The sequence below is a fragment of the Phocoena sinus genome, chromosome 2, assembly GCF_008692025.1.
Source record: "Phocoena sinus isolate mPhoSin1 chromosome 2, mPhoSin1.pri, whole genome shotgun sequence".
Classification (NCBI taxonomy): domain Eukaryota; kingdom Metazoa; phylum Chordata; class Mammalia; order Artiodactyla; family Phocoenidae; genus Phocoena; species Phocoena sinus.
This window is the reverse complement of record NC_045764.1, coordinates 18,500,931-18,525,322: the sequence shown is the minus strand read 5'-3', so window position 1 is coordinate 18,525,322 and position 24,392 is coordinate 18,500,931. Positions and strand designations below refer to the sequence as shown.

Sequence of the window (24,392 nt, the reverse complement as noted above, 5' to 3'; positions counted from 1 at the left end):
GATCCTCTAGAAGAAAAATGTGTATGCCGTGTGTGTGTGTGCGTGCGCCCACCTGCGTGTGTGTGTGTGTGTGTGCTTGCAAGCGGCATATATGTACTAATAAGCCATATTTCTTCAGTTGACCACTTTTGCCAGTTTGTCCCAAACAGTGGTTTGCCCCTGTCTAGAGATACTTTTTTTGGGGGGTGGCCACACCGCACGGCTTGTGGTATCTTAATTCCCGGACCAGGGATTGAACGTGGGCCCTCAGCAGTGAAAGTGCCGAGTCCTAACCACTGGACCCCAGGGCATTTCCTGGAGATACTTTTTATTATTCCCACTGGGGACGGACTGTACCGCATCTAGTGGGTAGAAGCCAGAGATGCAGCTAAACATCCTACAGTGTGCAAGACAGCCTCCACGGCAAGAACCGTACAGCCCACAATGGCAGTAGTGCCAAGGTTGAGAAGCTCTGTCTAAATCTGCCAGTTATTCACTTCAAATATGTCATTCATTCCTTCCTTGAGAACATACTTTTCATAGCCTCTGAAAGAAAATAACAGCAATTACTATCAAGAACTCATTACCTAGTTTAACTTTCCACTGAAAACTGTATAAGAGGAAAAGTAACATATTTTCAATAAAAAGACTGTTAATCTCAAAATACTTCTTAAGTGTGAAAAGACATTTTCTTATTATGTGAGTACCTACATAATATCCTCAATCTTGCCTCTTAGCCTACAAAGCCTAAAGATTTAATATCTGGCCCTTTACCAAAAAAAAGAAAAGCTCCTAATCTAGAAGACTGTGGATGTTCTGAAATTTGCTAGGAAACCTCCTTAAAAGTGACGCTGAAGGACTGCTGGCTGGGGAAAGTTTGCTTACGTGTGAAGTCTCATTAGTCCGATTTAGCAAACAAAGCCCATCTACAGTTACATTATTTAATCAAAACAGAACTGGGGACTTCCCTGGCAGTCCAGTGGTGAAGACTCCAAGCTTTCACTGCAGGGGGCGCAGGTTCGATCCCTGATTGCGGAATTAATATCCCACATGTTGCTCATGGCCAAAAGTAAAAAATTTAAAAAATAGAATTGGACTTGAAGCTACATTTATCTGCTATAAACCTAACACTGTACAATTTAGTTTCAGCAAAGAACACCGTCTGTCTCACATCAACATTGCCAGTTTGAATTTTTGTTAGTTTTACAGTTTTGTTTGTATCCTATTTGTACATCATGCTTTGACTTAAGACATCCATGTCATGGAAATAGTGGAGTGTCCAGAAGAGGCTGTATCAGGCAGAGCAGACCTGGACAGAAGTCTGGTCTTCCCTCTTCAAATGCAGGGCTCTTAAACTTAATATGCACTGAACCACCTGGAAGTGTTTCACATTCAGCCTCCCAAACTTTTCTCCCAAAGAGAAACATGCGTTGATGGTTCCTATAGTCACGCTTTGTTCTGGCCTTTGTTTTAGACCCCAAGAGGATCTTTCACAAAGCTCCAAGGCAATCTTCTCTATAAGAGATCCCCACCATGAGTTAGGAAGAAAGGGAGCCCACTCTGCCTTAGAATTCATTGTTACTATAAATCCTAAACTGCACTTGTTTGCAGAATATTCTAGAATACAGCAGTGCCTTGAGCTATTTCATTTGTAACCAACTAGCAGTAATTCAGGTTTAAAGATACAACTACTAAACAAGGGAACTTCCAGTTAAAAAAGAAAATATGGCCAAGATTCATTCTCTATCAATCTAGTTAATTTTTAAAAAGCTTTAAATAACATAAACAATCTCAGTAGTCTTACATTTTAGTGATTTTCTGAAATATTCACCGCAGGTTCAAACATACATGCAAAAGCCCTTGCTTCATTGCCTGCAAAACCGATAAATATCTTCATTTTAGATAAAAGTCAGTAGTCCAGCACAGGCTTCGTGGTTAGTATAGAATCTGTACTACTGAATAAAAGTCTCAGTGCCAGGTGCCAAAAACCTAGTGTCTCTAAAAAAGACTTTCAAAAACCAAGTCACCTTAAGTTCAGGCCACTTCCTAAGCTAACATTGCTGAGGAAACCAGGGTAACCTGTGCTTTTGACTGAATATGTTACACAAGCTACCCTCCAGACCCCACAGCCCACTGCCTATTAAGACGTAAGACATTTATTATAAACAAAAGCTTTTTCTAGGAAGGGGAAGATTTTTAGACTGGACAATGACAGGACCAAGTCTCACCTGGTAACGAAAAGCTCCAGGGCAGGGAATTCCAGTCCCAGCTCAACTCCTGACGTGGATGTGACTGAAGGGGGCTTGGGTTCACCATCCAGTTTCCTCACCATGAACCTGGAATGACAACACACCCAACTTCACAAAGGAGCCAGGACGTGGAACGAACAAAGTGACAGCAGCATTTTCCCGATTCAAGATGGGAAAGCATAAAGTAACTATACTCCAATAAAGATTAAAAAAAAAAAAAGATGGGAAAGCATAACTTCATCGTGTGTGATGTCCCCACGCACCTTTCAGTGACCCTCTGCCATTTTAACTATCAGTTACTTATTTATTCTCAGTCTCAGTACCTTCTGTTCAGATCCCTTTGGGTTCCCTAACCTCGGCTTTGGTCTCTGGTGGTGAACCCCGACCCAGCTTTCCGACAGACATTTCTCCTGCCTCCCAGCTCACCTCCATCCCCAGCGCCCTGGCCTGGCTTGCACAGACTCACCACCATGCGTCTGCAGCCCGCCTCTGGACAAGCCTGCCAGCCCGCCAGCTATCAGCGGGATGGCCCACTGATTCTTGCCCGGGATGAAGGGCACATCTCTCCCTGACCCCCTCCCCTTCCTCCCATGTGCAACCCACACGCTGTAATAATGCCCCTTGTGAGTCATAACTAGGTCATGACCCTCCTCAGGCCATATGTTACCTCCTCACTTCTTTCAGATCCCTGGTGCTCTGTATGTAAGACAGTTCAATATACACCACCAAATGGTAATTATTTGTTAGACCTGTCATTTTCCAGTGGTTTGGAGAATGTTTTCCTAGCTCAGTGGATTCCCTCTTTCCTTAATCAATAAACGTTTCATGACCATACAAACACCATTAGCTGAAATTATTATTTTGGTTTAGTATACGTCATTACATCATGATTTAAATTTGAAAAGGCCTCTGTATGATTATTATACATGGAAACAGCGACATCTCACTAATGTGGCATTATAGGAAGGGGTCAAGGCCATAAAAGTGAACTTCCTGGATAAATGAAAATGACCTCCTTAAGGACCAAGCCCTTGGAAAATTTTCACAATTTTTAATGGAACTCTTTGTTTTGGAAATCATTCTAAAATTAAACACTTCAATACTTACATAATTATCAATGGATTTTTTCTTACATAATTACCAATGGTTTAAGGATGCCTGGCTCCTTATACAATGGAAATCGAACATAATTTAACTTTTTCATTATATCCCAGATCACCATTAAGAGTATCCATTATTGAATATTGTAATAATCTAGTGCTAGTTTTGCTTCTTGTAATTCTTGTCACTCAACATTAGATTGCCAGATGACACTTCATGCTACTGTTTTATCTACTGGTCCCTTCTAATTCATTGCTTCTAATCTGCTCCAGACCAGCACACCAGGAAATCAAACTTAGGAGTCAGAAACATGTTTGGGCACTGCTGGTGGGAACGTAAAATGGTGCAGCTGCTATAGAAACTAGTATGGTGGTTCCCCCCAGAATAAAAATAGACTTATATGATTCAGCAATCCCACTTCTGGGTATATACCCCCCAAAAATTGAAAGCAGGGTCGCAACCTAAGGGTTCATCACCAAATGAATGGGTAAACAAAATGTGGTGTATACTTACAATGGAATATTATTCAGCTTTAAAAAGGCTGAATTTTCCCTCAGAGTCCCTACATTGTCCTGGACTGAGTGAGTTTTCTTCCCTCTTGGTCATGACCTGTGCGTGTCATGACCCACCCCTCACCCTGGCCCCTCCCTCTCTCTGCTCCCGGGAGGGTCAGAAGAAGAGAGAAGGGTATTTAGTAGTGGGAGATGGAGTAAGAGGAAAAACCAGCTCAAGGGGACGAGCACGGGAGGGCTAACAGCCCCCCATCCCCTCGTTTGTGCCAGGCAGGACAGCTAGGTCAGTGGTCACGTGCATGTGTATATATTATGACCCCATTTTACAGATGAGGGAAATGAGGCCCATTTCCAAATGCCAAAAATGAGTGAAGTAAGAGAAACAAAGACACCGTTGTGAGTTCACTATTCTCAGATTATATCCTTCCTAATTTTTTTTACAGGTGGGGAGGGATAGGTGGGGGAAGGTTAAAAAAAATAAGGAAGGAAATTCTGACACATGCTACACATGAATGAACCTTGAGGACATTGTACCAAGTAAAATAAGCCAGTCACAAAAAGACAAATACCGTATGATTCCACGTATATGAGGCACCTGGGAAGTCAAACTCATAGAGACGGGGCTTGGGTGGGGGTATTGGTTGCCATGGGGTGGGGAGAGGGGCAAATGGGGAGCTGGGTACAGAGTTTCAATTCTGCAAGATGAGTTCCAGAGATGATTGCACAACAATGTGAAAGTAATTAACACTACTCAACTGTACACTGAAAAATGGTTAAAATGGTAAATTTTATGTTATATGTATTTTAGCACAGTTAAACATAAACTTTAAAAAAAGAGTTAGAAACATGCATTAATTCATTCAATAAACATTTCTTTTGTGCCTACTACATATCAGGCCTGTTCTTGATGCCAGGGCTAAGGGGCCTTCCAGCGTTTCCAATCCAGTGTATAGCATATAAGAGCACATGCACCTTTGCGGTCCACCTAATAAAGTGCACAGCTGTAGGACACTGGTTTTCATAAAATAAATGATTTACCCAGAATGTCTGCAACCTGACCTATTTGGATGAAGACTATATTTGAAATTTAAATATATTAATTCGAAAAGAGCATAATGATTTTTTTTTTTTTTTTTGGCCGCACCGCAAGGCATGCGGGATCTTAGTTCCCCAACCAGGGATCAAACCCGTGCCCCCTGCAGTGGAAGCGCGCAGTCCTAACCACTGGACCCCTAGGGAATTCCCATTATGACTAAAACTTTTAATTAATCTATCACCAACATCTTTTGGGTGTGTCTGCTTAGTTTTTCCTTCTCTTCTCGATTAAGGAATGGGATGGGAGAGACTGAATATACACACAGACGATGGCCAGGTCATCCATAGCAATAGAGCTCTGCCCCACAACCTGCAGCCACCTGCCTGGGACACCAACCGCTCTTCCACAGTAACCAGCCCAGGAAGCCAGCCTCCTGTAAATCAGACTTGCAGGAAGCAAGATTGCTGTCTCTAGCAGCAAACCAGGAAGCTAAATAATAACTTTTGTAACAATTGGCCCCAAATGGCCAGGGCTTGATTAACAACTGACAGCCCTCCCTAAGTTTTGTTCCTGCTTCCAACTTAAAACCAACCAAAGAAAGCCAAATCTGCTCCCCTAACCAATCACTTAGGATGCCCGATTCTAGTTTATCCACCCTCAGCTGCCCCCTGCCACCAGCCAGGCACACCTGAAGCCTTCCCTTTCTGCACCTTATAAGGCATTCCCACTCCTCTGCCCACCTTTGAGTCTCCACCAAAACGCAAGTGATAGTGGCTAGCTCCCTTACTATAGCAAACCCAGAAAAATGGCTTTTGCTTTTCTCATTTCATTGGTCTTCGATTATTTCTGCAGATGTTTACTGTATAAATGCAAAACGCTATTCAACCTTTTGCAGCACTTAATAACTACCAAAACATAACTGTTACACCCTAGGTTCCTAGCAAGATCACCAAACTCACCCATTACCTCTCACACCGGTTGCCATGGTTGCCATGACATGAACCAGCCATCCAGCACGTGCCATAATCACCACGTGCCTGCCCTCGATCAAATAGTTCTTTCATTATTACAGCGCTGAAATTGTTAACAATGGGTAATCATTTGAAAAATTCTTTTAGAACAATTCTTTGGCCATTTAGACTCTTCTACTGTACTTACTACAGTCACTGAGAAACAGAAAACATCTGTTTGTTCTAATGTTTGTGGACAGGTGGAATGGCCCCAGTAGATAACCCCCAAATAGTAGGGATGTTTATACATCCTACTTAAGAAGGTACATGTGTTACTGAGTCCAAGTTTGTACTGCTTGCTGCACGACAGGCTAATACATTGAGACGAGTTGTCGGGGCAAGGAATAACTACTTTATTCAGAAAGCCAGCAGACAGGGAAGATGGTGGAGTGGTGTCCCAAAGAACAGCTTGCCTGAGTTAGAATTCAGGCTTCTTTTATACTAAAAGGGGAGGGAGTAAAGTTAGACACTTCCTGGTTTGGTAAATTCAATAAATATTTCTTTTGTGCCTACTACACATTAGGTCAGCCTCCAGAGGGGAGGTGTTACTTTTTTCCTCCCTGCGGTCATTCACAGGTGGGCCTGGCCAGCATGCTTCCTGGGAGCTAAACAAAGGTACTTGAGCTTAATGCTCATTACCTGGGAGGCAGGGTTCCCAGAGACAGGCCATTATGTATAATTTAAGCTTATAGGCAACACCCCTTTAGTGATTAACTTGTAATAGAACACAAAGTTTCTTCCCTATTACACAGGTTAGGAGCTATTTCTGTTTGCTTGGATCTAACTACTGGCTAAACATCAGGCGTTAGAAAGTACTTGATAAAGAGACTTCCCTGGTAGTCCAATGGTTAGGGTCTTTGCCTTCCAATGCAGGGGGTGCAGGTTCAATCCCCAGTCGGGGAGCTAAGATCCCATATGCCTTGTGGCCAGAAAACCAAAACATAAAACAGAAAGCAATATTGTAACAAATTCAGTAAAGACTTTAAAAATGGTCCACATCCAAAAAAACCTTAAAAAAAAAAAGTACTTGATAAACCTGGCTTGACTGTCATGCTGAAGAATCGTAATGGGTATTATTTTTTAAATAGGTGATGTACTTTTCCCCCTGTACCTCCACGTATATGACCTCCCCCTATCCTGTTGGCGGCATCCATTTGTCTCAGACAGGATTATGATTCTTATGGAAGGAAGGCAAAGAAAATACGTTATGTTTTTGCAGTCTAGTCTTTGCTTTTGAGAATTGTTAAGATCACAAACTTGCCAAACAGGCTTTCAAAGAGACAGGACTTTCTAAATCCCAAATGCTCCATCTTTGTATTTCCAGGAGCAAATAGGGCTGGCTCGTAGATTATTACAAGGGCATAATTTTTAACTCTGATGATCATTTGAAAAATGTAAAACAGAATTTTACTTTAAACCAGAGTGTAAGTGAGTCCTTGAAACAGGAAAGGAATAGAGAAAAATCCCATCTCTTCCAGGTCTGGGAAGAGGAAGCAGCAGCAAAACGAGTGAGTCCTAGTTGGTCCCCCTCTAGTCAGAGAACTACGGGAGGGTGACATCTCATGTGTGGAGAGGAGAGATCTTGGAGATTTCCTACCCTATTTTTCTGGTATTTTCCTCAAAGACTCACTAAGTCATCTATCAAATTCGATTCTGGTTTACAGTTTTAGGTTCAATGCATTACGTCATCAATCTTAGGGGCTTGTTATTTCAGTATTTCCTGTGGGTCTGCACCTTCTCCCTGCTGGTCCCCATCTCCATCCATGGCAAATGGGAAAGGTTTAATGCAAAGAATACGCTTGTTGAAAACCATATGTTGTTTGCTACCTTTTTAAGACATTGAATGTGTTAGTTATTTCAAGGATGTTTTTTTAAAAACCATATCTTTTAGAAAAGTGATTAATTCTCACGTAGGACTCATTTTGACACTGTGCATAGACTGACTCATCAGCGCAGGAGATAGGCTGTCATTTATCAATTTGGCTCCCTCTAGTGGCCAGTTTGCAAATTTTAGTAGCTTCTCATATTCCTTAAAACCCCTTTTAAACCACAAAGCAGAGTCATTTTTCTTAGGAAGGTTTGGGGGTAAATGATTGAAATTAAGAGAATATATACCTTTTTAGAAAATATGATACTTAGTCATATTTAGTCATTTTTTTGAAGAATTACTAAGGTTTCTATATAGGGTTGACAGATTTAGCGAATAGAAATACAGGGTACTCAATAAAATTTAAATTTCAGATTTAAAAAATATGTTTTTTAGTATAAGTATGCTCCAAATACATTAATCTGGGAATCTATATATTTGTATTGTGTTTTACATCTCGTTTAGCAAATGAGGATTCTGAGGATCAAAACTTCCAACTTCAAAGCATTTTTCCCATTTTACTATGGCTTGTCCTTGTTTTTTCATTCGAAATTTTCCTCAAAGTTCCCAAAAGAAATCAGATCAGAGGTGTGATCAGATAACACTTGAGTTTAAGCTCCAAGGATCCTGAAATATCTTTAACTTGACCAGGTGAAATGATCTCTGTGCAAGGCCCCAGGGAACCCTCGACCTCTCCCTGACCCCTCCCCACTTGGCCCCTGGGGCTCACCTGCTGGTTCCAGTCACTTGTCGAGGACAGGGCTACTAAGTGGGGGCAGGGATTTAACTCAGAGAGGCCCCCAGTTCTCAGCTCTGCAGCGGGAATCACCCAGGTGACACCCACCCCTCACCCCCTCAACCACACCCCCCTTCCTAGTTAACTGGACGGAGGGGGAGCCCAGCCTTGGTGTTTTAAAAAGCTCTGAGGTCTGGGGACTTCCCTGGCGGTACAGCAGTTAAGACTCGGCGCTTCCAATGCAGGGGACATGCGTTTGCTCCCTGGTCGGGGAACTAAGATCCCACATGCAGCTCTCAGGTCTGGTTTCAAAGCAGAACTTCTCAACCTTGGCTGCGTCTTAGGATCTTAGGGTCATGGGGTGGAGCTGGGTTCAGCAGGTGGCCAATTAGATCCATAACATTGAACCTTCCCACACAGTTCCAGAACTGAGAAGCACTGCTGTGGGGCAGGGAATGGCAACGTTTTCCATAAAGAAGCAGATGGCAAATGGCTCAGGCTTTGCAGGGCACGGGTCTCTGTCAGAAGCACTCAGCAAAAGCAGCCACGGAAGACACATGGACAAGCAGGTTCTGCTGAGTTCCAGGAAACCTTGAATTCCAAATAATTTTCATTCCTTTAATTTTTCTCCATCATTTTAACATGTAAACACCATTCTTAGCTCTAGAGTAGGAATTGCCGACTAAGACTGTAGGTCAAACCCTGCCCACCACCTGTTTTGTACCAAGTTACTCATATTTTCTCTCCCCAGCTTCCTCTGGTAGGACTGTGATAGGGAAGAGCCTTCGTGTTCTATTACAAGTTAATCACTGAGGGGATGTTGCCTATAAGCTTAAATTATACACAGTGGCCCATCTCTGGGAACCCTGCCTCCCAGGTAATGAGCATTAAGCTAAAGTACCTTTGTTTGGCTCCCAGGAAGCATGCTGACCATGCCCACCTGTGAATGACTGCAGGGAGGAAGAAATTAACACCTCCCCCCAGGAGGCTGATGGGAACCAGGAAGTATTTGACTTTCCACCCTCCCCTTTCAGTATAAAAGCCTGAATTCTAACTCAGGCAAGCTGGTTCTTTGGGACACAAGTCCACCGTCTTTTCAGTCTGCTGGCTTTCTGAATGAAGTCGCTATTCCTTGCCCCGACAAATCGTCTCTCAGTTTACTGGCCTGTCGTGCAGCGAGCAATACGAGCTTGGACATGGTAACAGGACATTTCCTTTAATTCTTCTTGGTAGAGTAATTCATATGACAGATGCTGTGATTTATCAAGTCCAATCTTTTGTCTTTCCACAGTACAATACAGGGCTTTTATGTAAGTAACTGGCTTATATCCTTTGGGAGTTCTTTTTAAAAACAAATTGGTATTATTACCTTGTATCTATGAATTGGCATAAAATTAGTGTACCATTTTAACAAAATTGTTCTTTAACCAGATAATTCATTAAGAGTTCTCCTCTTAACTGGGTGGTAATCTGGGCACAATAGTTATAAAGAGAAATCCACTTGCCTTTGTGACACCAGGAACTCATCCCCGAGTTCTACTTTGGAGTTACATATGTGCTCGTCCCCCATGAAGGAGCAGTAACTGTGGTCGCATTTGAGTCCTGGGCACTTCACTGAGTGTTCTCACCTGCGCAGTGCCCAGAGGAAGGTGTGGCAAGGAAACATGGAGAAATCTGCCTGGGATTTGGGGGGTTTTCTTCTCCTAATACCTGTATATTGACAGGTCACATCTCCTCCTTTCAAGCAGTAATATTTTTTTCCTCTAAAAATAGATTAACTCTTCAGCCCTAAACAAAATTTAGGGCATTTGAGACAAAAGGTGAATTTGAAACTGCTAAAAATTTAGATTTTTAATTACTTTTACCATGCTTTCCAAGCTTTCAAAAGAAATGGATGAATCATTCTGGCTTATGGGAAATGGTTAAGGTATTAGGTATTGCAGGGTCACAGAATATGCCACCCCACGATAGGGCACTTTGGCATAAGGATTATTTTGAGCTGAAGGCGGTTGAGAAGCAGCAGCTGCTCCCCCATTTGCCTAAAATCAGGACATAAATTTACAAACGTGTCCCTCTCCACTCTCTGCCAGGAAGGACAGACGTTAATGAGACAACTTTAGACCCTTAGTCCGGAATCAGACAGCACCAGAGGAAGCAACATGACAAACTTTACTAATTAGCCTGGATCTACTATTGGTTCCCAGATATCTGCCTTCCCACAATTTGCCACCCCTAGAGACTCAAGGTCCTTTTCCTTTGTCTTGTCACTTCCCTAAACTTTTAGTGTTGCTTTGCCAACATGCTCTGTAAGCCCAGTTCTAAGCTCCCTTTGAGTCGTTTGTCTCTGAGTGCCCCCGTGGGTCGGATGCACAAGCTAATGGACCTCTGTGCTTTTCTGTGGTTAATCTGTATCCTGTCTGGTCAGCTCAAAGGAGCTCTGCCAGATGACCCAGGAGGCTAGTAGGAAGGAGAATTTCTACTCCCCTACAGGATCTTGAAATGATGCTCTCTGCTTCACAAAGAGGAGATTCCCGGGTCAGCACAAGTCCATCCCCACACATGTCCCCTGGCCTGGGATGTGGGTGCTGATGCCTCCAAACAGAAAAGTCAAACCAATATCTGGACCATGTGCCTGTGCCCATTGGGATGTACCTCTGTCCCCTGCAGGATGGAAGGGGGTCCCATGTGGTCTCCTCAGAAGATAGCACCAATCAGGGGACATGGTGCCTGTCTCTACCATCAGTAGATTAGATATTTTGTTGTACAGGTTACTAGATCAGTCCTGGCCAGTGGGTGTATTAGTTATCTATTGCTGCATAACAAATAACCCCAAAACTTAGTGGCTGAAAGCAACCTTTGTTACAGTTTCTGCACATCAGGAATCTGGCCCCGGCTTACCTGGGTCCTGGAGCTCAGTCTCTCTTGGGTGGAGTCACCTGCCTGGAAAGAGCGGCTTCCAGGCTCACTGGCAGAGGCAGTGCTTTTCTCAGGACTCTACCTGCTGCCCTACCAAGGAGGAGTGTTTCCGCTTTGACCATTGGAGACACAACCATTCCCAACTCCACTAAGCTCCTTTCTGTGGTCCTTTCCTTGGCTGGTCTGACTTGATAGGGGGCCTCTGGGGTCTGGGCTCCTCTGCGGCTCCCTCTTCTCTGGACGCTGCTACCTTGGCATCACCCAACCCTCAGCTGTCTCCTCAACATAGGGAGATTGCTGGCTGGCTGTTGGATTCCCCTCCCTGCCTGGGGGCCTTGGACTCCTCCCAGACCTTGGGCTGGGGCAACCACAGGGTCACAGAGAACGTCCCTTCCCTCAGGGAGCCCTGTGCTGAGCTGCTGTGTCAGGCAGGCAGATTGATCTGGTTCCTGCTGCTCCGTCCTGGTTAGAAGGCACCTCTCCTGTATCCTCTTTAACATCTGTGCTGCCGGACTTCTGAATTCACCAGTCTCCTGGTTGCAGAATGCCAGCTCCCGGTCTGCAGCTGTAGTTCCTTCATTACTGATGAGGTCAAACAGCGTTTCCTGTGTTTGCTGGCCAGACACGTCGCCTCTTCTATAAGATACTCATGTCTCCTGTTCCTCTTTCTTTGCATTAACTTTTCTTTGCTAGATAGGAATTCTTTCTATATGTTGGATATTGCTCATAATTACATATATTGCAAAAACAAGCACCCCATTCATGTTTTAGATTTTTCACTTAAAAAGAGAAATTCTTTAGTCAAATCCATCTTTTCTCTCATGATCAGTCCATTTGTATGTTGAAGGCAGCATTCCCTGCCCCTCTTCTCCCACTCCCAAGTGGGGCTGTCGTCAGCCCCTGGTCAGCCAGCACCCCCATGAAGCAAGCCCCCCGCCTCCCTGATTGGAACTCACCCTGCAGCCTGGAGTGCGGAGCCGGTTCTGCTCTCCTAGTGGCTCATCTGTTCGTGCATTGGTGACCTTTATGGATCGTGGATCCTGAGCCCTCCAGGTCTAAATTAGGGAAGCTTTCCTCAAGCTGTGCTTTCCACTGGAGCTCTACCTTACTGCCCTTTTCCACCCAGAGCCCGAGGCCAGCATCCGCCCAGCCCACCACCGGGCCAAGGGCAGGTGCCCCCAGAGCGACGCCGCTGCGGCCACCCACCCCCACTCAAGGCAGCCTTACCCCTCAGCGTGCCACCTGCTCCGCCCCGGCTTGTGTTGTCAGGGGGTGGCCCTTGCGGAGGGTGGGGTAGACAGCTCCAGTGCTTAGATGGATGGCAGTGGGGGGGGGGGCGGGTCTCAGAGCACCTAGTGGAAGTGAAGTCCGCACCATTTTTATAAATGTATACACATAGATGCATATGGGTATAATTTGTGTAAAACTACTAGATCGTATGTTTGAATTGTGCTGTCATTTTTGTTTTCCTGCAAGCATGTCTTGGAAAGCATTCCTTGTTGGTATGTATCATGCTTATATACTTTTAATATTATAATAGTATTTAATACCCTGGGTGCACCATGTTATTTAACCATTTGCGTACTGTTAAAAGACGTGAGGGCCTGCAGCATGAGGGCCTAGAAGAGATGGACAGGACGCCACCTTAAATACAGAAACAGAACACAAGGAACATTAGTTGGGCTAAGTTCCCAGGGTTTGGACACGTGTGTGCGTGCGAATGCACACACGCACACACAGAGGCTTTTTTTTTTAGGAGGATCCTTTTCCCAAATAGGGTCAAGCAGCCTGAGATGCACACCTCCCTCTGCTCAGGGGGCCGTCCTGGCACCTAGAGGGATTTCCAGATGCACGAAGACCTGGGCACCCGTTCTACACCCTTTTCAGAGGACCCCAGAGGTACATAAACAGCATCCAGACCGTTAATCAGGACACCCGCAGACACGTCCTGAAGCTCGCACAGCTGCCCATCAGTGTCGTGACTGCAGGGTGGGGATTCTTCCTGACCACTGACACCACTTGGGTGGAGAACACTCAGAGCACCTCGGCCGCTGCCCTGCCAGGTGAGTCTGAAGGCCCCTTCTCAGACTGGTACGTAGGGCATAAATAATTCATCGATCCACTCAGATCTTAAAGGCATTTGCCCTGTGTCCAGAGGGGTCCCTGCCAGCTCTCAGCGTCTCAGGTTCACATGGGATTACTGTACTGATGCACACAAAGTTTCTAGTGTAGAATGCAATGCACAGAATAGATGAAGAGCTTGGCGTGTACTATTAACCACCCCAGTCTTTATCAGGAAACCCAGCCCGACCACATACTGCCTCAGACTCTCTCCTGCGACTCCAAATTGTCACTTAACTGGTGACAGTGGTTGCCTCCCGGGTGGCTTGGTGCCGGGGATGGGAGACAGACTTTTCACTGTATACCTCTGTATCCTCTGAATTTTGAACCTCAAGTACGTCTTACCAATATTAAAAAATAAAGTATTTTTTAACATGTTAATTTTTGAAAAGTAAAAAGAGACAATTCGGATTTTCCAAAGGTTACACCTTCCGGGGAGTTGGTGAGCTGAAAGGCGAGCTTCACGTGCCTCCCCCGTGCACCCATAACTGCGGGGCTGTGGGCAGAAGCCATGGGAGGGCAGAGAGGGAGAAGGAAGGGTTTTCAGCTCAGGATTATCAGGCTCTGACTGCTTTCTGTACAAAGACCCCAAGGAATTCCCACTGTAGGTTCACAGAAGGGCTTTATCTCCACATCTGATGGATGGTCCAGGGAAAGTAAAGACCTGGATTAAAAGCAAGAACAAAGGGCAATGAAGTACGTGTAGGTGTAGCCCAACCCACACTGGCCCAGCTTCTTGGTGCTATTCTCCAAATACATGAATTAAGCAGCAGAGTTAGCAGTTACTCAAATAAGGGACAAAACATCTCCATTAAAATATTCATATAATTTAAACAATGAAGGTTTTGCCTTAAGTCCCAATATTTATTCCATTTCTTCTATTTTTTTTTTAACCCAACAATGCGTTAAGGTACTTTAGAGTCCATTGTGGAGTGAGGGGGTGAGGGTTGTTGTTGGATCTTTAGTTTAATATTGATAGAAACCAAGCTTCTCAGGACCAGATCAATAGAAGGGACAAATAAGCTTTGCAGTGTTTCTCCCCTGGATCCCCACCAGCTTGGAAAGGGCATCAGGCCCTCTGGTTTATTTTATTTATTTATTTTAGTTATTTTAAACTTTTATTTATTTGGTTGTGCCAGGTCTTAGTTGCGGCAGGCAGGCTTCTTAGTTGTGGCATTCGAACTCTTAGTTGTGGCATGCATGTGGGATCTAGTTTCCTGACCAGGGATCAAACCCGGAGCCCCTGGATTGGAAGCACTGATTCTTAATCGCTGTGCCACCAGGGACGTCCCCAGACTCTTTGGTTTAGACAAGCCTTCACGCACGCGCAAATCCTTGAGTAGCAAATATGATATGAAGAGAATCATAATGCTTTTTTAAAATACCTCTTTGATCCCCAAATAGACTTAATAACAATGGGTCTTTTAATTTCTGAGTATGCTCTTCATTCCCAAGCATATGATTATGTCAAATGTACTCAACCAAAGATTCAATAGTTCTGATTTTTTTTTCAAAGCAATTGACGAAGGATTAATCTCCAAACTATACAAGCAGCTCATGCAGCTCAATATCAAAAAAACAAACAGCCCAATCCAGAAATGGGCAGAAGACCTAAGGAGACATTTCTCCAAAGAAGACATACAGATGGCCAACAAATACATGAAAAAATGCTCAACATCACTAATAATTAGAGAAATGCAAATCAAAAGCACAATGAGGTACCACCTCACGCCAGTCAGAATGGCCATCACCAAAAAAATCTAGAAACAATAAACGCTGGAGAGGGTGTGGAGAAAAGGGAACCCTCTTGCACTGTTGGTGGGAATGTAAATTGATACAGCCACTGTGGAGAACAGTATGGAGGTTCCTTAAAAAACTAAAAATAGAACTACCATATGACCCAGCAATCCCACTACTGGGCATATACCCAGAGAAAACCGTAATTCAAAAAGACACATGCACCCCAATGTTCATTGCAGCACTATTTACAATAGCCAGGTCATGGAAGCAACCTAAATGTCCATTGACAGATGAATGGATAAAGAAGATGTGGCACATATATACGATGGAATATTACTCCACCATAAAAAGGAATGAAATTGAGTTATTTGTAGTGAGATGGATGGACCTAGAGTCTGTCATACAGAGTGAAGTAAGTCAGAAAGAGAAAAACAAATACCGTATGCTAACACACATATATGGAATCTAAAAAAGCGGTACTTATGAACCTAGTGGCAGGGCAGGAATAAAGATGCAGACATAGAGAACAGACTTGAGGATGGGGGGTGGGGGAAGGGGAAGCTGGTACGAAGTGAGACAGTAGCACTGACATATATACACTACCAAATGTAAAATAGATAGCTAGTGGGAAGCTGCTGCATAGCACAGGGAGATCAGCTCAGTGCTTTGTGACGACCTAGAGGGGTGGGATAGGGAGGGCGGGAGGGAGGCTCAAGGGGGAGGGGATATGGGGATATATGTATACATAGAGCTGATTCACTTTGTTGTACAGCTAACACAACATTTTAAAGCAATTGTACTGCAATAAAAATGGGGGGGGGAATAGGACTTCCCTGGTGGCGCAGTGGTTAAAAATCCGCCTGCAATGCAGGGGACACGGGTTCGAGCCCTGGTCAGGGAAGATCCCACATGCATGAAGCAACTAAGCCCATGCGCCACAGCTACTGAAGCCCACGTGTCTAGAGCCCGTGCTCCACAACAAGAGCAGCCACCGGGATGAGAAGCCCACGCACCGCAACGAAGAGCAGCCCCGCTCTCTGCAACTAGAGAAATCCCGCGCAGAGCAACGAAGACCTAACACAGGTTAAAAAAAAGAACAGAATTCTCTCTGGGACCTCCTTGGCCGTCCAGTGGTTAGGACTCTGCCCTGCACTTTCACTGCTGGGGGCGAGGGTTCAATCCCTGGTTAGCGAACTAAGATATCGCAAGCTGCGCGGTGCAGCTAAAAAAAAAAAGAATTCTAGTTTTTATGAAATTCTCAAATTACAAATAATACTTTACCATTCTGTATATCACAGGAAGCAAAATAAAACCAAATTAGTTAACTGTAAATGAGAATGAACCATCTTAGTGGAGTGGTGGAAATATTCTAAATCTAGATTGCGCTGATGATTGAACAACTAGGTAAATTTGCTAAAAATCATTGAATTGTACACTTAAAATAGAGGAACTGTGGTATGTGAATTATATCTCGGTAAAGTTACTCACAGAGCCCAAATTAGTTGCAGTGCATCATATGACCACAGAATGTCAGCAAAGATTTTTCCATAAACCTATCTCCAAGGGGGACATAATCAACCACGGCTGTGGCTGCTGCCCTTCACCACAGAAATTCCTCTGTCCTGGGTCTCAGGGGATTGAAGTTACCAAACACCAGAGTCAGGTATTAGGGATAAGGAAATATTTTCAAATATTGGCTTATGCAAATCTACAATGATCGGAGCTATCAAATCGTTTAATCCATGATATATACAATTAAGTAAAAAATCTCACACCACAATAATCTTCAATAAGCAAACTAGAAATTCAGTCCTACTGGAAATATTAAAGTCCTTTAAAACTAGTTTTGGACTAATTATACGTTCTAGTAAACATCATACAAACTTTAAAAAAATGTTTTTTTCTTTTTGTCATTGTTTTGTTTTATTTATTTAAGTTGAGCCATGTATCCTTTTTTTTTTGCCCGTGCCGCATGGCATACAGGATCTTAGCTCCCTGACCAGGGACTGAACCTGTGCCCCCTGCAGTAGACACCTGGAGTCTTAACCATTGGACCGCCAGGGAAGTCACTAAACTTTGATTTTTATGGCTATTATATTTTACATTAAAAATGTAAATTTAAAAAGTACAATTTAAAAATTTCCATCGAACTCCTTTTCAGTTAGATAAAGAAAGTAATCAATAAAACCTTTCAAATAACTAATTAACATGGAGAAATCTTCTAAAAGGAGTACAGTCTCTCTCTCTCTCATTACTAATTTATATCTTTCAAGAACGTAAAAACAGTAAATCGGATTATGGGAAGGTAAACCTCCTAAAACACTGAAAACCACAGCCATTTCTAGGCTGCCAATACTTCCTCTTAGTGCAGCTATGTTAAGATGAAGAAGGGTGGAGACTTGTGAGGTGGAAAATTTTCAGTCAGTCACATTTTGAGCATAAATAAGTGTAAGTGAAGTAACATTCGTCTAAATAAAGTCTTAATGTGTCAAAATCTTAACCTAGGTGAACCAGATCAAAGTAGATGCCTCTGCCTTCATTACGGCCATTTCGCTCGTGAACTCCGGTTACAGGCAATCTGAACGATGCTTTCTTGGGTTAATGACTTCAGTACCAAGAATGTAGAAACTGTGCTCAGAGGGATAAGAAACTATAGGGTCTGATGAAATATTACTTGTATTTACTCTTCTCAGAAATTTGAGGGTCAGCCGTTTTCTTCACAGTATCACTAAATGCCAAGGTCAAAGCAGAGGAACAGAGGTTGGGCTGGTTAAGTGACCCAGGGAGTTAGTGGAAGAGCTGTATCAGCCATGAGTCCTCCATTACAACAGACAGCCATTATTCATTCTACACACTGTATCATCTGTAACATTGCTTTTGGTTTTGTTGCTGTAGTTCTTTTAGTCAGGATGAATTTTTTTTTCTTTTTATTTATTTTTATTTTTGGCCGCTCCACAAGGCCTGTGGGATGTTATTTCCCCGACCAGGGGTGGAGCGCGGGCCCTCAGCAGTGACAGCATGGAGTCCTAACCACTGGGCGGCCAGGGAATTCCCCCCATGATGAATTGTTAAAAATAACCACTGCCTGACTTGAAAGCTTTGAAATCAAAGTCATGAGACAATGAGGTCTGGGATACTAAATGCTCTGACGGCACGGGTTCAATCCCTGGTCGGGGAACTAAGATCCTGCATGCCATGCGGCACGGGCAAAAAAAAAAAGGATACATGGCTCAACTTAAATAAATAAAACAAAACAATGACAAAAAGAAAAAAACATTTTTTTAAAGTTTGTATGATGTTTACTAGAACGTATAATTAGTCCAAAACTAGTTTTAAAGGACTTTAATATTTCCAGTAGGACTGAATTTCTAGTTTGCTTATTGAAGATTATTGTGGTGTGAGATTTTTTACTTAATTGTATATATCATGGATTAAATGATTTGATAGCTCCGATCATTGTAGATTTGCATAAGCCAATATTTGAAAATATTTCCTTATCCCTAATACCTGACTCTGGTGTTTGGTAACTTCAATCCCCTGAGACCCAGGACAGAGGAATTTCTGTGGTGAAGGGCAGCAGCCACAGCCATGGTTGATTATGTCCCCCTTGGAGATAGGTTTATGGAAAAATCTTTGCTGACATTCTGTGGTCATATGATGCACTGCAACTAATTTGGGCTCTGTGAGTAACTTTACCGAGATATAATTCACATACCACAGTTCCTCTATTTTAAGTGTACAATTCAATGATTTTTAGCAAATTTACCTAGTTGTGCAATCATCACCACAATCTAGATTTAGAACACTTCCACCACTCCACTAAGATGGTTCATGCCCATTTACAGTTAACTAATTTGGTTTTATTTTGCTTCCTGTTATATAAAGAATGGTAAAGTATCATTTGTAATTTGAGAATTTCATAAAAACTAGGAGAGAATTCTTTTTTTTTTTTTTGGCTGCACAGTGCGGCTTGTGGTATCCTATTTCCCCGACCAGGGATTGAACCCTCGCCCTCGGCAGTGAAAGCGCAGTGCAGAAAGTATTCGAGTGATGAGTTACAGTGAAAATGCCTTCTGTCTGGGGCTTCCCTGGTGGTGCAGTGGTTAAGAATCCGCCTGCCAATGCAGCAGACACGGGTTCGAGCCCTGGTCCGGGAAGATCCCACATGCCGCAGAGCAACTAAGCCCATGCACCACAACTACTGAGCCTGCGCTCTAGAGCCCGTGAGCCACAACTACTGAGCCCGCACACCACAACTACTGAAGCCCGCATGCCTAGAGCCCGCGCACCGCAACAAAGAGTAGCCCCCGTTTGCCGCAACTAGAGAAAGCTGTGCACAGCAACGAAGACCCAACGGAGTCAAAAAAAAAAAAAAAAAAAAAAAGCCTTCTGTCTAAAACACTGCACGTAAGTCCTCCTGTGCTCTGGTGGCTGAGGCCTGCCCGCGTGGGCGGGAGGTGCCCCGACCGCTCTGCAGAGTCCACACTGCAGCCCAGGCTTCCTCACCCTTCATCACCATGCTGGGTGCTCCGGGAACACACACTGGTCTGCGGACTGCCTGCCTTGTCCCCCCACCAAACTGCTGCAATCCTATGAGTATTTCTGGAGCAAGAGCACCAGCGTTTAATGAAGTAAGCCATGTTTCTTGACTGCAAAAATGAACGAGTTAGGCAGGTTATGTACCCTTGATAAAGCAGATTTGCGTTCTGCCCTTCAAGGTCTAAACTCCAGCGAAGTCCAGCTGGGAAATACCAATTCAGGCATCTCAATAAAAGGATAAAAGAAAGCTTGTAAATAACACAGAGCTATACATGCCTCCAAAAAAATCACACTGTCTAAAAGTTGCAACCTCTGTGGAAAATCAAATGTGTTTTAACACTGGCTGGTTAAGTGACGAAAAGGATAGTAAAATGTGCATTCTTAAACAAACAATGAAATGGATTAATGTTCTAAAATTTGTGATTTCTAACATTCTCTTATTACTCATAATTTCATATATCAGAGTCCCTGAATTGAAACCGTTCAAAGGCAGACAACTTCAATATCATTACTTCGTGTCACTAATCTAACCTCTAAGAGATCCCAAATATCATCAGTGCCTCCATCTCCAGTCACATTTTCTTCATCTTTCAAGTTAACAAGACAAATGCTGACCTCAGCATCTAACAGGATATAGTATTTTTTTGTTTGTTTTTAATTTTTATTGGAGTATAGTGATTTACAATGTTGTGTTAATTTCTGCTGTACAGCAAAGTGATTCAGTTTTATATATATACTTTTCAGATTCTCTTCTATTATAGGTTATTATAAGATATTGAATATAGTTCCCTGTGCTATACAGTAGGTCCTTGTTGATTATTTTATTTTTTTTACTTTTTATTTTTTAAAATAAATTTATTTATTATTTTTGGCTGTGTTAGGTCTTCCTTGCTGTGCGCGGGCTTTCTCTAGTTGCGGCGAGCGGGGGCTACTCTTCGTTGCAGTGCACGGGCTCTAGGCACATGGGCTTCAGTAGTTGTGGCATGCGGGCACAGTAGTTGTGGCTCGCGGGCTCTAGAGTGCAGGCTCAGTAGTTGTGGTGCACGGGCTTAGTTGCTCCGCAGCATGTGGGACCTTCCTGGACCAGGGCTTGAACCCATGTCCCCTGCATTGGCAGGCGGATCCTTAACCACTGTACCACCAGGGAAGCCCTCTGTTTTATATATGGTAGTGTGTATATGTCAGTCCCAATCTCCCAGTTTATCCCTCCTCCCCTTCCCCCCCGGTAACCATAAGTTTGTTTTCTACATCTGTGACTCTATTTCTGTTTTGTAAATAAGTTCATTTGTACCATTTTTTTTAGATTCCACAAATAAACGATATCATATGATATTCAGTATTTTAACTACTGAAACATCACTGCTTTCCCTCAGTGAATGAGACACTTATTTTCCCAGTATTGTCAATAACTTCAGTGACATGATCATGCTCAGCTGATCCTCACGAGGCCGACAGTCTGATAACAGGTTAAGATGAGAACTATTGATAAAATGCCATCCACCGCCAGGGCTGAGTGACACCCACAGGCAGGACGGTGAGCAGAATTCTTTGACCTTGGTCTCATTTTCCAGTATATTTTAACCACCTAAAGTAACTAATTATAAGCAAAATTGGCAATTTACCGATAAGTGATTGATTCATCTTAGTCATTTATTTGCTAAAAATATACGACTTAGAACTAATTTATAAGGTTCCTATATCAAATAGCTTGTTCTATTTGCAAGTAACTGTGTACCTGTATACTCCTGGGGAAAATCTATAGTCATAGGGTTCCAAATCTTGTCAAATTATTGCCCCTCCCCCATAATAGTTTACCCAAGACCTCCCAGAGTTACTATGCACATAATTTACTAAACTAGATCAGAGAAAACTCCTTTTACCCCCCTACCTTCCTTGGGCTTTGGACTTGTAGAGTCCATGGCAGAAAATATCACCCATGAGTTTTTGTTTTTGTTTTTAGGTTCACTAAATTTACTTTAAACATCATAAAACGGGGGGCTTCCCTGGTGGCGCAGTGGTTGAGAGTCCGCCTGACGATGCAGGGGACATGGGTTCGTGCCCCGGTCCGGGAAGATCCCACATGCCGCGGAACGGCTGGGCCAGTGGGCTGTGGCCGCTGAGCCTGCGTGCCTGGAGCCTGTGCTCCGCAACGGGAGAGGCCACAAGAGTGAGAAGCCCGCGTACTGCACACACACACAAAAAAATCATAAAACGTTTCTTACAAAAGAGCATTACATTCTGCACACTGCTCTGAATAGATGCCAGGGACATACAGACTATTGTTACTTTTCCTCCCTATCCCACCCCCCCAAATGTTACAGTGACCACAAAGCAAAGCGTTCACAATAATTACATGGGGGGATTTTTTTTTTAAACCACGAACAATGAACAAAAATTAAAATTCACTCACTCCGCTGCTGTTTCAAAATTTCAATGTTTTTGCACACCCGCCCCCAACCCCCAACGCTGTTCGTAAGGAACTAAAACATTACATCTGGTGAACAGCAAAGATTTCACTACACCTCAAATGCAGAACACCTAGGAAGCAGAGGAATGTTGGCTTTTTAAACAGAAGCTGATTAAAAAAAAAAATGCAGGACTCCTTCAGTTCTTCACTAGTCTTAGAAAAACTTTCCAGAATACTGCTTCACACTATAAAAAAGAAAAAATATCTTGCATTAGAATCCTTCAGCATCTGCATACTGCTTCACACTGTCCTGCTCAGCAAATCCTGTGCATTCTGTATCTGGTCCTGTGTTTGTTCCTGTGATGGTAACGATCCGGTCTTCGGACCCTTCTAAAGGCTCATCAATTTTGATCGAAGCTCCTGACTCATGACAGATTTGTTTAATCCACTGACCACCTTTGCCAATAATAGATCCAGCCAGGTCTTTGGGAATAGTTACTTGTGTAGTAATAATAGGTCCACCAAGATCACCATATGAGCCACGACCCCCTGCATAGGGATAATCATATCCAGAGCCACCCTGTGGTTTATAAGCCATCTGCCGCTCTGATGGGCTCCATGTATCTACTTCAGAGTCGCCGGTTTCATCAGCACTGAAACCAACCATGCCATCATAACGGTCTCCAGGTCTCCCTCTTCTGTCATAGGCCATTAGCTCTCCTCCTCTAGGTGGTGGTGGAGGAGGAAGAAGATTCCGAGCTCTGCCACCACCCCGGCCCCCTCGTCCAGGAGGACGTGGAGGAGGTCCTCGGCGAGGGCTCCTATCATCACAGTCTCTTCTGGATGGAGGCATGGGACGCCCACCCCGACCAGGAGGCATTCTGTCAAAACCACCTCTACCCGGCATGGGAAATCCCACGGGACGTCCCCAGCGGTCATCAAACATCATTGTAAAACCACCATAATCGTAGGTTTCATCGTAAAAATTGGGACCCTAAGGCTGAGCACGTCCTTTGATGGGAGACTGATATAAAATCAAGGATGATCTTTATGCACTCTACAACCTTATCAGGTTTTCCTCCAATAAGAACAACTCTGTCAGTGGATTGAGGACAACGTTCCTGGAAAAGCTTGATTGTTGTCTGAGTGTTCCTCGAAGTTCTTTGATTTTAGCGCCTTCGAGCCCAATAATTCCTCCAGCCAGACTCTGATGAATCAACAGTCTCAACTCGCGGTCAAAGTCGCATCCTTTAGAGTGTTGGTAATTTAAGCATTCCACAGCTTCAGATTCTAGCGGGAGCTGGCTGGTTGCAGTGGGTGATGGCAACTGCAGGCCCTCTTCCAAGGTAGGGATGATTTTCTTCAGAATTTCTCCAATTGTTTCAGTGTCAGAACTGATACTCAATATGCACTCTGGGCCACTGCTGTCTGGGACTGAAACACTGGCATTGTAGTCTGTACGGAGAGCCTTAATATTCTTGCCTCCTTTTCCAATCACTGCCCCAGCATTCTTGCTCTGAAGCAGAATGCCTAATTCAACCATCTCATCAGTGTTTCTAGATCTTTCAAAAGTTTGTTCCTCTTCCATATCTTCAGCAGGGCGCTTACCAAATTCGCCATTGATTTCGGTGTTGGGAAAGGTTTCCTCTGGCTGTTCAGTTTCCACTTTCTTACATTAAAGGGACACACCAATCAGCTATTAAACATATCTATCCTTGCAGGGCAGAACTGAAGTGTTCTGGACGGGACCAACTGACACCCTAGTGCTGCAGTAGCGGGGCAAGGCTACCGTCCCCATGCCACCGCGCTGCCTCGGCGGGTCACAGCTAGACAGAGACGAGCCCACCCACGAGTTTTTGGAGTCTTCATAGACTAAGAATATTTCAAAGAAAAGGAATTACAGAAACAGCACATACACTATGTAGGGCTGTGGCATTAAACCATCTGTGTGCTCAATAAATGCAGGCTAGGAACAGCCACTCAAGGGCAACCATGGCTTAGAGGGAGATGGGGTAAGGCCTGACCCAGACCACGTGCTCAGTGTTCTCCAGAATGAGTATCTGCAGAAACAGGCATGGTACTGGCCAGAGATAGGAACGTCCAGAGCCGCTGAACCAAATCTCAACACAGGGAATTATAAACACAAATAGACACATGGGCACACTCATGTTGTCCTCTA

The 24,392-nt window shown here is 43.8% G+C and overlaps 2 protein-coding genes across 2 annotated transcripts in view; both read right to left on the bottom strand.

Moving 5' to 3' along the window:
* The window catches only part of CREM (cAMP responsive element modulator), a 105,696-nt gene that overhangs the window by 6,850 nt on the left and 74,454 nt on the right, over positions 1-24,392 (bottom strand). The window contains exon 10 of the mRNA XM_032622681.1: positions 2,208-2,315. Coding sequence (XP_032478572.1) covers positions 2,208-2,315 — 108 coding nt within the window. The remainder of the gene's footprint in view (positions 1-2,207; positions 2,316-24,392) is intronic.
* Positions 22,514-23,259, bottom strand: LOC116749796 (heterogeneous nuclear ribonucleoprotein K-like). The gene is given in 2 exon segments (XM_032624558.1): positions 22,514-22,567; positions 22,569-23,259. Coding segments are annotated over 2 exon segments (648 nt in total). The 5' UTR covers positions 23,163-23,259.